This window comes from Pogona vitticeps, chromosome 1, assembly GCF_051106095.1.
Source record: "Pogona vitticeps strain Pit_001003342236 chromosome 1, PviZW2.1, whole genome shotgun sequence".
Lineage (NCBI taxonomy): Eukaryota > Metazoa > Chordata > Lepidosauria > Squamata > Agamidae > Pogona > Pogona vitticeps.
In genome coordinates, this window is record NC_135783.1 from 264,985,146 (window position 1) to 265,000,337 (window position 15,192).

The 15,192-nt window shown below is 39.3% G+C and overlaps 1 protein-coding gene across 7 annotated transcripts in view; it reads right to left on the reverse strand.

The window, feature by feature from the left end:
- The window catches only part of SBF2 (SET binding factor 2), a 402,592-nt gene that overhangs the window by 120,055 nt on the left and 267,345 nt on the right, over positions 1-15,192 (reverse strand). For all 7 annotated transcript variants that reach the window (XM_020789925.3, XM_020789927.3, XM_020789926.3 and 4 more), the window contains 2 exons: positions 14,562-14,671; positions 12,787-12,936 (listed from right to left, as the gene is read on the reverse strand). In XM_020789925.3, the coding sequence (XP_020645584.1) occupies positions 12,787-12,936; positions 14,562-14,671 (260 nt within the window). The remainder of the gene's footprint in view (positions 1-12,786; positions 12,937-14,561; positions 14,672-15,192) is intronic.

Consider the following 15,192-nt stretch of genomic DNA (forward strand, 5'->3'; position numbering starts at 1 on the left):
TAAGTCAAAATGTTCTTAACTCAAGCCGTTAAGTCAAGACCCCACTGTACTGTATGCAAGAATTACTTAGGTTAATACATTAAAATGCTGCTATGATTTTCATAATAGCTGCTAATTGTGTACAGTTACACCAGTGTAAACTGATCTAGCATTGAAAATAATTAATTTAAATAAATTGAAAACTTCCTATCCCCCTGTTCAGGTTCCAGGGGCTCTCTTATGTCCTGGGAAAGACTTTGGGAGCCTCAGGAGAATGGTGCTTTTTGACTATTAAAGCTTCCCCATGGTCCTAAGGCTCCCAAAGGCTTCCCAGGCCAGGAGAGAGTCCTAGGGAGCCTCAAAACCTTAAAAGGGAGAATAGGAAGCTTTCAATTTATTTAAATTAAATTTAAATTTGGGGGGCTGGTGTTCACTTCTGGTGCTGGATCCAGTTTACTTCAGTGTAAGTTAATGCTACACAATGTTGCCATATGAAATGAAAAATAGGGGAGAAATGAAAAAAATGGAAGCTGATAAAGTTATTGAACAAATACTTTAAGCTCAAACCTGCATGTGCCTTCTCAGAAGTCCCACTAAAGAAATGTGACACAGTTTCACCCTAAAAGATCTATGTGTTTGAGCCTAAGCTAAAATGAAAAGCTAGCGGTTTTGGACTAACCAAAGAAGGCAATGCCACCTCATAAAATTAAATGTTGGGATGTGAGAACAGGTTTGAACTGGTGAGCCAAATATTTTAGCGGGCCAGAAACTATTATAAACTATCTAAAATAAGACAGCAGATTAAAAATAGAAATCACTTTATGAAGAGTCCATATAATAAAGGACAAATGCCAAACATTATAAATAAAGTGACGTAAACCATAAAATAAGATGTATGAAACAATAAATAGTAGAAAGGTATGAGTTTCAGGACGTTAGCCAAACAGAGATAAAATCTGCTACAGAGAATTCAAATGTGGGGGAAAATGCCAAACATTGGCTGACATACTCTTGTGCAACATATTGCTGGGAAAGCAGGATGATGTGATCAACTTGGGATGCTCATATTTAATATACTGTAATTTAAAAGCTTCCTATCCCTTCTTCAGATTCAGAGGCTCTCTATGGCTCCCATCAACCTGGGGAAGCCTTTGGCAATCTTGATATTGGGGAAACTCATTAATATCCCAAAATAGCAGCTGGATCACCATTGCTGGGATTGGGACTGCTGGTAGTGATCCAGCGGTGATTTTATTTGGCTATTAAGGACTTCCTTCCCCTTATCCCAAGGCTCTCAAAACATTTCCTAAGTCAAAAGAGAACTCTCAGTAGCTCAGAACCTGAAGCAAGGGGGATAGGAACATTTAAATTAAATTAAATTATTCTCGAAGGCTTTCATGGCTGGGATCTGATCGGCAGAGTTCCTACTCCAATCCTCTGAAGATGCCGGCCACAGAGATTGGTGAAACGTCAGGAAGAACAACCTTCAGAACACGGCCAAAGAGCCCAAAAAACCCACAACAACCATTAAATTAAATTAAATTAAATTAAATTAAATTAAATTAAATTAAATTAAATTAAATTAAATTAAATTAAATATTACCTTAATGGGATTATGAAGTCATCCTAATTATGTGGTAGAAAGTTACAGCAGGAGGATTTCTGCCTTCATAACATTACATGAAGTCTGAATCTAAATAAGAAGATTCCAGACAAGGGCAGGAAAAAAACTCATATAGTAGATTTCATTATTTGGTTGGAAACAGATATTGATTTGCTTATCTTTAATCTAGATCACTGAAAATAAATAAAAGGAAATTATTTATTTTATTTATTTATATTAATTTAACTTTACTAAATTTAAATTCTTAGTGGTGACTACTGAAATAAGCAATTATTCAGTCATGGGTATGGTACATACAATCTATGGCCAAGGAAGTCACATCACACAAGGCAATGCAACATAAAACTGAATTCCATTTGTAACGGCCATTAATCCACAAAGTTAAAATCCTAACAGGGTTATGATCTGAGCCTGTTCTAGAAACATAACCTGATGAAGACAGAGGTTTCATTTTTCTTAAAGGTACTTTAGAAACTGAACTTTGACATTTCCAAAGTTTATGACCTCCATAACAAAATCTTTCTTTAAAAAAGGCTCATAATTTATGACTTTCATAAATGTGATTTTATTCTGTATGTCACCCTCAATATAGTTTATATTCCCCAGATTACTATCTCATCTAATTTACCTCAGAACTGTCAGGAATTGCAGTAGTTGCCAAAAATGTCTGCTACATGCCTAGCTCCCCTTTCTCCATAATATCAACTCTTATTTATTCATCATCCTGTATTTCCCTGCAACACACCATTAGCTGTAGACAAATGCAGAATTCAAGACATGAGGGCACAGGCAAATGTCACAGGACATTCTAGAGGAACCTGCCAGGCCAAATTCTGTTGGAGTTGCAAGGTGTTTTCTCCACAAGAAAAAAAAAGGCAGCTGGAGTCAACATTCATTAGTTTAGGAACTTGAAAACACTTGTCAGGATTTACATTTCTTGATTAAAGGTCTGATTAAAGGGTGGGTAGTAATCCATGAATTCTGAAAATCCAATGCCTAGGAGAATAATAAACACCAATGTGGGGTAGTGGATAGGAGTGACAGACTAGGATTCAGGTAGCTTGGGTTCAAATCCCCACTCCACCATGGAAACCTTGAAACCCCTATTAGAGTCACTATACGTTGGTTCTGACTTGACAGCAAATAATGCAACAGGAGAGAGATAAAAGGAATTAAAGTTTCTAGTCCTCTGGTAAAAATACCTCCCAGTCTTCCACAAGCCAGAGCCCTCCTCCTAGATCTAACGGCAGTGGCAACCTTAACAAGGAGGCATCATGGAAGGCCTCCATCCTTCCTGGAAATTTGAAAACTAAAAGGCAGTGTCCTGCTGGGGAATATATTTCTATAGATCATATGTGAAGCACATCTCTGGGGTTGTTTTCACTGTTCAAGATGCTAAAGAGAAAGCACTTACAAAGGAATCTTTCTGTTGCCAGGTAAGTTTGAAAAGAAAAGGAAGGGTGTAATTTTCTGATAGCAACTCAGATCTTGTCTTTCTTGGCGTTTAGTTTGCCAGCAGTCCTGCAACTCTAAACTTTGATGTCATCAACAATTTCTCTTCTCCTCCTAGTCAGTGCATATGCATAAGACACTGCAACATACCATAATAAGGAATGCAACATGAGAGATCTCTGTGTGCCTCTGATATTCCCACTACAGTTTTCCTTCCCACAAAGCTCCAGGAGTTACTCAAAACTCAGGAGTAACTTTATCAAGCAGAAGGATATAGTGGGAGGAGCAGGTTTCTACTGAACTCTCCGCAGGTACCAACGTGTGTGAGAGAGGGCGTCTTCTGAAATTTGAGCTGGCAGAATTTAGTTGATCGTATCAGATGTCCTTTGGCACATCTCATTTTTCTTTGCCATGAACACTGTCATTTTCAGCAAACCATTTGTGATTTTAAACAAAGGTTAATGAAAAACCCATTTTTCATATTTGCTAAATAAAAACAGTAAAATTTTAGATAGATTAAAAACAAAATTAAAGAAAAAGAATGTAAGTGGACTTGTCCACAGAAGCTCCCATCAAAATATAGTACAGTAGCTGGTCTTTAAGGTGCCACAATATTTTTGTTTTCTTCATTTTTCTTTAGTTTTGCCCTTATACTATATAGCAACTGTTTTGAAAATAGTGGGATTTTATTATCCTTTTATTTTTATAAATGTAATGTAGAAGTGAAAAAACTAACTGCCAGCTGTTAAGCTATTTTCAGATTTCATTTACTATTCTTCCTGTAACTGCTGTTCTTTCTGCAATCCAGGAAAACCTATTTGCTAAAAAACTATGAAGACTGATTTAATCTAAGTGAGCAATTGTAACATCACATTAACTTTAATCCCTAGTAAATGCACAAGGATTGAAAATATGCTAACACATGACAAGGCATAGTAATATGATATATGAGAACACCTCCAATGAAATGAGGCATGAGGTATGTCAAATTCTTCATTCAACAAGTCCTTCCGCTGCACATATCCACAAAACAGTTTTATTGCTTAAAATATTCTGTTCAATGCCTTACTATTTAAGATGCCTGATTTATAAGCAACATAAACCAAAAACTCATTTATGTTCTCTTAGTAATCAAAGTCACTGTTAGCACATGGGCACTAAATCCTTCTGGACAAATTCCTCTACATTGTTTTTATTAAAAATTTGTGTTCCACCCTTCTATCTTAAAGTACTCAAGATGTTATCAAAATCCTTTTACAAATCAAATATATCAAACTTTTTTTAAAAAAGAAGAACCAATTAAAAACAGCTGTGGGAGGTGCAAAACTACGAAAATGTCTACAAACAGAACTCAGCTACATATACAAATAACAGCAATTACGGGCACCTAAATGCCCACGTGTCTCCCAAATGCTTTCTGAAAGTCTTTGACATCTCCTGGAATGCAGAACAAATAATTTAAAAAGCTATCTTGAATACAGACCTCTCCTCTACTACTGGGGTTGTGGGTTATGGTCCCCTAGCACTTGTCTATCCACCCAGTTATGCTGTCCAGCACCAGGGTAGACTGGAGGGGTGGGGGGAGGGAGTTGCCATTATATATAAAAACAGCTTAGAGGTTGCTAGGCGCTCCACGGTGGTAAAGTCGGGACTGGAGGCTCTCCACGTGTCGAATGGACCTCACCATGGTGTTGGTGGTCTGCACCGCCTTTTTCCATCTTTGGCGGATAGCCTGGCTGCGACCCTATCTCGATGTGGGGGCGCTCATTACCTTGGTGCATACGCTTGATTAGACCACTGTAATGCACTCTGCGTGGGGCTACCTTTGAAGCTGAAGTGGAAACTCCAACTGGTGCAGAATGCGGCGGCCAGACTCCTTAGTGGAGTGAGAAAATGTCACCACATGTCTCCTAATTTCGCCGCGCTGCATTGGCTGCCCATTCGGTTCCGCGTTGACTTCAAAGTCTTGATGCTTACGTATAAAGCCCTAAATGGTTTAGGGCCTCGATACTTGGCAGAACGCTTACTCCCAACTAGTTCTACCCGTGCCACTCGTGCGAGTCAGGAGGTGAGGCTGAGGAGCCTGACACCAAGGGAGGCCCGGAAGAAAAAAAAAAAAAGAAACCGGGCCTTCTCGGCAGTGGCTCCTCACCTCTGGAACAATCTGCCTCCGGAGATTCGCACAGCTCCCTCGCTGGGTATTTTTAAAAACCAACTAAAATGTGCATGTTAAGGCCGGCCTTCCCCCCCCCCAGTTAATTTCTGACTCTGCTTTCTTTATTAAGATTTATTTTGTTTGTTTTCCATCTTATAGAATTTTTAAATTGTGCAAAAATTACTTTTTATATGGTTCTTGTATTTTGTACTTTGTGTTGTAAGCCTCCTAGAATGGTAGTAATTGACCAGATAGGCGGAGTATAAATGGAAATAAATAAATAAATAAATAAATAAATAAATAAATAAATAAATAATAGAGTTGATGATCTGAGTAAGCTGGCAGTTTGTTAATGGAGGAGATGGTCCTTCTATTATTTTGGGGCTCAGACTTTAGAAGTTAACACAAACCCAATGAGAACTGAGCCTTAAAAGATGTAATCACTACAGTAGCATGCTCCGTATATATAGTGGTGCCTCGCACAACGGGCGCCTCGTAGAGCGATGAATTCGCTCTACGAGGCCGGTTTTGCGATCGCAAATGTGACTGCATACCGATGCCTCAATAGGGAAAAAATTGCAGAGCGAAGGTCGGTAAGCGGTTCGCTTACTGACCTTCGCTTTGTGACCCGCCGATCAGCTGTTCGGCGGCTACAAAATGGCCGCCGGAAGCCGCAAAATGGCCACGCGCAGCGTTTTCACACCCTCGTTAAGCGAGGGGAGGGTGCGAAAATGGCTGCCGGCCATCGGAGAAACATCGCTGAACGGTGAGTACAGCAGCTGATTAACGCGTTCCAATGGGCTTTTCTGCCCCGCTCAGCGATGTTTTCACACAGCGAGGGTTAATCCGGAACGGATTAACCTCACTGTGCGAGGCACCACTGTACTGCATATAGAAAATCCCTCACTTAACAGGGCTGGAGGACTTAGGTATAACCTCTCTCCTATTTATCATGCTGCCCTTTTGTCCATCCCCAGAAAGATCAGGATCAGGATCACGCACACCAGAAAGACCACTGTTAATGAAGGCTAATGAACCAAGACAATGAGTGGGAAAGGACTGCAGAGGTGGGATTATCATTCACCCCCACCCCATCTATTGTTCATCTAAGGTGCCTATTGAAACCAGGGGGAAGTGAAGCCAACCTGGAGGACATATCAGGAGTCTCCTACCAACTCTCCTCAGATTGAAGAAGCTACTTGGATGAGTACTGAAAGGTTTCAACCTAATAAGAAAGACATCTAGTTTTCATGACTCAACTTCCAGATAACCTCATCTGCATGACTGAGAATCTTCAGAGATACATGATCTGTATAATGGATCCAAGTAACATATAGGACAAATTGAAATATTCTAATGCTTCTCAATTGTAGACCCAGGCTGAGTGAATTACAAAACAGTACAAAATTCACTGGAGAACCTTGGGCTGGATGCCTTCCCAAAGCCTAATCCACCTCAAAGGGCTGTTGTGAGAATAATCTGGTCAGGGGATAATGAACACCAACTTGAACTCCTCAAAGGAAAGGCAGAATACAAATATAGTGTAATGATACCGAATGTGGTTCCAATTTTTACAGGAAGAATTAGCTGATTTTATGAAACCCAGGCTATACCTAATCAATTCACTCACAGTGCAATTTTAGAATATTATTAAGGGGAAGACAATTATATATATGGCAGTTTAAAGCAGGCAATAATCCTGGGCCTGTTTAGGATATCTGGGCCCATCGGAAAGGCAGAAGTGAGACATACAAGGGCCAAGGGATTCGTTCAATCAGGTTCTGAAGAGTACTTAAGTTGTTGTTAAGGTAGACATATATGGTATTTTATAAAGAACAGTCCTGTATTTGAAACACTGGGAGAACAACAATCTCTTTGGAAGGTTGCCCAGTTTAAAGACTAAGAACTGGAAGAACAAAAAGCAAATGTTCTTAATTTGTCCATTGGCACTTAGCATTTCCATATCAAACTGAGCAGGCACACGGATCACTTGTTCACGGTCTTTTTTGCTAGAGTGGCATGCGTTGTATTTCAATTTACATATTAGCAATTGTTTTTAAATATGCATATAAAACAGCTCAAGCTAATTTCATTGAGGTTGCAGCTAAAATAGCACATGCTAATTTCATTCAGATCTGAACTCCCACTTTGTGCATGGCCTTGAAATGGGAACAAGCCCAAGCTATGTGGCTTTTAAGTCCTGTTTTCCAGGAATTTTTTATTGATAATACATAGAAAGAGAAGGGAAAGACCATCTAGGAGGATCGTTTATAACTGACAGACTCTCTGAAATGTAAGAGAGAAGAAACAAGACAAATGAAATTGCATGTTATGGCAACAATAGCCAAACGACGGTACCATTCAAGATGGGTCCAAGAGGCTCCCCTGGTTAAGAGGCAAGACCTGAGTGGAGAGATTTTGGGAAATCAGAAACAATTTGGGAAATGTCAGGAAGAACTTTGGATATTACATTTTTCATTATCTGATGTTAATATTACTATGTTAAATCTCAATTGACTGTAACACTGTGCACCTGGGATTGGATGCCCTAAAAATTGGAATGAATAAATATAATGGGTTATATAGCTAACAATTATATAAGAAAAAGGCAACTGCATACTGCAGTCTAACTTGCATTTTATGTACCTTCTAGGAACCTTTTTTAAATATGTGAAGTATACCAAAGGTGATTTTTTTCCCCTGACATGTTTTTTAAGTTAGTATACTTCATGTATTGTTATATCCCTTCCCATGTAAAATCATATGCTGTTCCAGTAAATAAATTTTTATAGCCCAGCTATACTTTCCACATTCAAAGATTGATTTTGAAGGGGCTCTGAATCACAGTTTAGTAGACAGATAGATGTTCAACTCCCATGCTCCATGTCCTAATACTATATTATTTTACAGATATGAATAAAGCCAAATGATAGTCACTAAATACTTATTGTCTCATCATTTTAAATTTATTAATATTTAAATTTATTTTTGAGGAGGGTGACGGTGACAGCACAAACCCACAAAACCCCACAAATGGACTACGGCAGAGACTTGTCCACCCAAAAGACCAGATACCAAAACACAACAGGAGCAACACAGTATATGCGGTCGAATGCACAGCTGAGTGTTTGGAGCTCTACATTGGAGAAACCAAATAGGCACTAAACAGGAGAATGACCCAGCACAGGAAAGGCAACAGCTCAGGACCACAATCAGCAGTGTTCCTTCATTTGAAGGACAAAGGACACTCATTTGATGACCAAGGTGTACTCATTTTGGACTGACACAATAGGTGGTTTGAGGGAGGAGTCAGGGGGGCCATACATGTGTGTATAGAAAATCTCTCACTCAATAGGGGTAGAGGCCTTCGATACAATCTGTCTGTTTATCATGCCGTCCTTTCATCTGTCCCCAGAAAGATACAGTAGTGCCTCGACTTACGAAATTAATCCGTATTGGAACGGTGGCCGTAACTCAAAAATTTCATAAACTGAAGCACCATTTCCCATAGGAATGCACTGAAAACCGATTAATCCGTTCCGGCCAAAGAAAAAAAATCACCAAAAAATAAAAATAAAACACTGCAAGCCCCTGGGGCTGCAAAAAATAAAAATAAAAATAAAAATAAAAATAAAAATAAAAATAAAAATAAATAAATAAATAAATAAATAAATAAATAAATAAATAAATAAATAAATAAATAAATAAAAATAAACAAAAACCCAATTCCAAGAATATGCTGCGAAAGCTTCCTGGGCTTCCAAAGCACCGGCACCCGGCATGGTGGTCGGGGTGGCTTTGGAAGCCAAAAGCCATCCAAACCTCTGCGCCGGGGGCCAGCTTCCTGGGCTTCCAAAGCCGCACCTGCTGCCCTCTGCCTCCCGTCCCCGCAGGGATAGGAGTCAGAGGGCAGCAGGGACAGGAGTCAGAGGGCAGCGGGTGCAGCTTTGGAAGCCCGGGAAGCCGAAAGCTGCCCCAACCGCTGCACCGGGTGCCAGCTTCCTGGGCTTCCAAAGTACCGGCACCCGGTGCGGTGGTTGGGACGGTGTTGGAAGCCCGGGAGGCTTTTCCTAACCGTTGGGGCGAAGAAGCATCCTCTTCGCCACCAAAGGTTTGAATTCCCCGCCTTTTTTCCCTGCCTTTTTCTGTCCATAACTGGAAGCTCTGGCTGCAAGTGGAAGCAAAATTTTGCGGCCGGAGCTTTTCATGACTCAAAATTTTCATAAGTAGGGATGTTTGTAAGTAGAGGTCCCACTGTAAGGACACACACCAGAAAGACCATTGTTAATGACCCATGACAATGGCTGGATAAGGACTGCAGAGGTGGGATCACTCACGCCCCCATCCTTTGTCCATCTAACGTGCCTATTTAGACCAGGGGGAAGTGAAACCAACTTGGAGGATATACTGTATTTGGAGTCTCCTAGCAACTCTCCTTAGACTGTAGAAGCTACAGTACTTGGATGTGTAGTGAAATGTTTCAACCTTCTGAAAGAAGTCCAGTTGCCATGACTCAATTTCCAGTTAACCTCATCTGGATGACTGAGAATCTTCACAGATTATTTTCTCATCTGAAAAACTGAAATCCCATTGTCTTGAATGATAAATATGGGAACCTTACATTATCAGTGAGGATTCATTCAGGAAGATTTTGCCAGCTCCTCAGTGCTCCTTTATATACCTATGTAGATCTTCCAACTCAAGTGCAAGTTTTTTTAAGCTGCTAATTTAGTTAAGATATCTTATTTTAAATTATCAGTGTAGGTAATATCACACAATTATGCCCATATTCTAAATCGTTAAATCTTCTTCTGCTGTTAAATTTTAAATCTAAGGTATTTTATGATAAGAGATTGCTTCAAGTAGAAGATAATTGCATAGGAGTTCTGTGGTTTTGGCAGGAACAACTTGAAAATGAAAAAACAAAAACAAAACAAAACAAAACCCTGAAATCAAGATTGTTCCTGAAATCTCTTGTGAAGGAAAAAATATAGTCCCAGATCAAGTAGTCCCTGCTCTTAACTAAATAGATTTACATCAAATAAATATTCTTGTTTAATAATGCAACACTTTCAAGTTCATATGTTGAGGGGGACAGTGTACCAGTTGTGCCATTCATCTGAAATAATTTCATACGCTACCCATTATACCAAGGAACCCTCAGGCACCAGGCTGGATTTGGATCAAGGACCCTCAACTGAGAGTGAAGTTTCTCCTGTTTATAGTCCAATCAGTGTGGAAGACTATTTAAAGCTTGGGGAGATTTTGCAGTAAAACACGCCCTGTTTTGCAGCCTTGGAATTTTTTACATGTCAAAGGAACTGTCATTTGTGGACTGGCAATGTTTTTCATGGAGTATAAGCTCTCATTTGCACACTGGCAAGATTTTACGGGGGACAAGAGCCTTCATTTGCACATGGGACTTTTTTTTGTGAGAAACAAGACATCCTATTTTGCAGACTGATGTTCAGGTTTTTCCTATCTGAAGACTATTTCACTGGAGCAAATAGGTATAATTTATATCCAGCCAAGCCCTGTGTCTTTAGCCCCTGTCATGATGGGATATGTAGTCAGAGAAATGTAAAATGGAGTCAGACAGGTTCTGTGTGAAGATGATTTGAGAGAAATTGGTATGTGTTTTTCTAAGCGCCATGAGAGTGTTTTTCTGAAGACTGTTCAGCCTGGTCTGAGATAACGATGAAGGCCAAATTGAGAGCCCATGGAAGACTCAACATTCCAAGCTAGTTGGAGAAGAGATAAACAACACCTGGACTCTCATAGGAATAAGGGGAAGAGAGTGGTGTTACAGCCTCTTAAGGTTAATTGGTTAACAGCCAGAAAGGCCAAGAAGAAGGGAGGAGTCTGGGAAAGTAGAAAATGGATGATGGGTTATGTGAAAGTAACTGAAAGTAACAGTATGTGATTCTGATGGTTCGTGTGTTGTTCTGATCTGGATTAGAGAGGCTGTAAGTATGAAGAAGGAGGCGGGGCTAGCCACTATAGCCTACCTTAGTTAGCTTAATTAGTGTTTATTATTTTTAAAGGAAACAGGTATTTTATTTAACTGCAATGATCTCTGAATATGTTCTTGATGCTAATGCTTGTGCAATATAAACTGATTCTATGAAACTCTATTTTTCTAATAAAAATTAATTATAAAAATTCTACAAAAGGACTGGTCTCTTGAACAGCAGGGTCTGGCTAAATCCAGGAGGTGGAGAGGGCCACAAACTAGCTATCTTTTAAGAGTCCTACCTAACTGAGCTGTTGTGAGTTCTAAGGAATCACAAAGCCCATGTGTCTGTACTTGTAAAGTATTAGTTAAGAGTAAAGTGTTCTTTTAAGGTCAGACTTGTTCAAAGGGCTTATGCTACGCACTGCTCAGGTCTTGGGACTTGCCCCAGCACAAAGGTGGTAGGTAAGTGGCCTGTCGAACTTTCTGACCGAATACCAGTGGCCCTTTAGGGGGTCCAATGCATCACAGCCCCAATTGCTAGAATACAGATAAGTGCAATAAAAGAGGTAGGGGGAAATTATACTTCCTGTAAACTAGTGTTGAAAGTAAGACAAATGATGAATCAAACATCTGTTATATACAGACAGAACTACTGTAAGAACTTTATGTTGTTGTATACAAAAAGCAAAATCAAGAGACAAAAAAGGACCTTGATACTGTCAGCAGCATTCTGAGGAAGACAATGCACCTTCAGAACCTGTTCCAACTGGTCCTCCCCTTTTTTATGTAATATGGAAAGCTGCAATGGGAAGACAAGGTGAAGTCATTTCACCTATAGGTCAGGTATCATGGCTTTAGATCTATTATTTTAGCGTAGAGTAGTTTAATAAAGCAAAGTATCTAGTAGGACCCCCATATCTGTGGGAGCAATATCTGCTGTTTCACTTATCCATAGGCTCAAATATTAAAAATATTAAATGGAGAAACCTAGAAATACAGATTTCCAAGATATAGTTATCAGAACTAGCCACTATAGGGAACCAGACACTACGTTATACAAGTAAGCCACTTTGCCTAGTCTCCCGCCAGCTTGAGGCAACCTCCTCTACTTTCAAGAGCAGCCTCATTGTAAAACTCGACTCAAGAGCTGAGGTATTCCTGCCATCCATCCAGCCCCTTTCTCAACACTCCTGGGCAAACAAAAACAACACATTCTAAATTTTCTTCAAAGAAGAAAACCCACAGAGCCATTGAGATTTTGTGTGTGTGTGTGAGAGAGAGAACTAACAAGAGAGAGATAGAGAGAGATTGAGATGGAGACAGCTGTCATCAGCAAGTTGATGAATGAGGAAAAACTTCATTTTGGCTCTTCTTACTAACAAGAGACCTCAATGAGATAAAAACTGCAGGTACAGGGGAGCCCTGGGTCCAAGAGACTATGTTACATATAGCATTTGCTGTAAACCATAATTTTCAGTATCTGCAGGAGGGGCTTGGAACTGGTTGCCCACAGATACAGGGGTGCCAATGTACAGTACAATAGAATGCTTTTGTACTCCTGCCCAGCAATATTTTCCTCAGTGCATCAAAGAACCCCCAAGGTGAAAATAAGTTAAGTACCTGCAAAGTACAGTTCATCATTCGTACTATGTAGTCAAACTGCTGATGATCCAGTATTGCACGATTTTGTTGAACATGGAGGCTTAATTCTTGTGTCAAACACTGTCGTGCTGCTTTTCCTTTAAGTGCTCTCAGTGCAGCAGGAAGTGTCTGCAGAAGTGAAAATGTAATTATTAGGATGCTAAAAAAAGTCCTGAACTGAAGCAGTTTTGTTAATATACTCTGTGACTGAAAGGTGAAAACCTTTCTTTTCTCCCTTCACAGATTCATGCACCATAATCAAACAACATTTTCCAGGTATATCCCAAACATAGATAGATTACAATGAACTATGGGGTTTAGTGTCTGGCTTTTTTAGTTGTGGCCTCTAAGTTATGGAATCTTCTGCATATTGAACTTGGTCAGTGATTTGGGTCAAACGTTTTTAAAAAGAAGTGAAAATCATGTCTCTTTCTATAGGCTTTTGGTAATGTAAGTGATAAGCAGGCATATGCCTCAAATACTTAATTATACTGCCTGCAACTTTTAATTAGTTTGTCCCTTCCCAAGCTGAAGCAGTCAATCCAAAATCTGGGCAGGCCTAATACATTAAAATTTTATAGTTTCCTTGTACAATTCACAAAAGGAGAAAAAGTTAGAATACAGTACCACTCACAGTTCAGTATGCTTCCCTTTCTTTTGTTATGTCTCTTAGACCAGGGGTGGGCAAACTATGGCCTTCCAGATGTTTTTGGACTGCAACTCCCATGATTTCAATTGAAGCATAACATATAGTAAAGTACAATGAGGGTAGCAGTTCATGGAAAAAGGCTGCCAGCATACTAATGCTTGCAGTACCATTACTTTAGCCCCAGAAGGAGGAAACATTCTTCCTGCCTTTGACTGCTTTTTCCAAGGTGACTATATTCCCTTTTGAAACAATGGGTCAGTGTAACAAACAGGAGCAAAAACTGAGGGTGTGAAAAAAGCTGCCTGCGTTTGTTTCTGCTTACAAGATTTCAAGCAGAGATGCTCATATGGCCTATTATCACTTTTTGAAATTTTCATTCTGAAATTGAACATGTGAGAATTTAAATGCACTACCAGACAACAGTGCAGCAGGACCCCCATATTTGTGGGATCAGTGTCCATGATTTCACTTATCCACAGTCTGGACATATAAAAAATATTAAATAAAAAAACCAGGAAAACTTATTTCCACAATATAATTACCAGAAGTGGCTACTACAGGGAGCCAGAGATCATGCTATGTATAAGGTTTGCTATTATCCATGGGTTTTTGGCATCTGCGGGAAGGTGCGGAACCAATCCCTCCAGGATACTGTGTCCTACCATAGTGATAATTTTGGACTGGATATGAATCACTGTTATACATTTACCCAGAGACTGGTCTCTTGAAACTTCCCTGCCTATTGCAAAACAGCTATCAGGCTGTCAAATTACTTTGGTCAAACAGTTGCCTCTCTATTCCTGAGGAAGGGGTGTAAAAAGGGTACAAGGAAGAGAGTTCCTCCAAAAGAAGCAAAGATGGGAAAGGGGCAGGCAGGAGGGCGGGAGAGTTAGACTTCACTTTCCTTTAAGAGTAAAAACTGAATTGTACATTTATACCCACCACCTCTACTCAACTAGCCCCCAATCCTTTTTAATTCAACACTGACTGGCAAGCACAATGAATATATGAAAACAGGACAGGATTGGCAAAGAGACTAATCACTTGACATGTACGAATTTAACTTGGAAATGTTCCTCAAATAGTTTAGCAAAAACTTTATTACCTTTTCAGTTTCCAAAATTTTGTTTTCAAATATAAAGGAGATGCAGTTTCTAACAACTTCCAGCCTTTGTGCACTGTTGAAAACTGTGCTTGACTTTTCTATTATGGAAACTAACAAAGAAAGAAGTAGAAACATATGTGAAACCATTTATTTTAAAAACTATCATCACTTAAGAGTTATTACATTAGAAACATTCCTAACATCCTTGTTTTATTTAGCTGCAATTCTCATCATAAGATGTTAAAAGTGTTTACTACACAATCTTATACTACATAGTCACATACATAATACCTAACACAGCATAATATCTGGAAGATTCCACTTACATCTTATCTCCACTAAGAAAATGGTGAAAACCCATTAATAAAAAAAGTAGTCTCAGAATGCAAAATTCATACTCATTTGTAGGAAATTAACAAGAATAGATAGGAAGTTGGTATTATGCCAATGAACTTCCCTGAAAAATCCTTGTGAATTTTAGTATTGCAATGTAACTTTTATTGCCTATATTTGTTTGTGAAGATAAAACAAATAGGACATAATTGGAAGCAGCTAGGATAGTTCCAGGTTCAAAAGAAGAGCATTAAAAGTGGTAAGTGGAGCATATTTTTGAACTGTTACCATCCAGCAG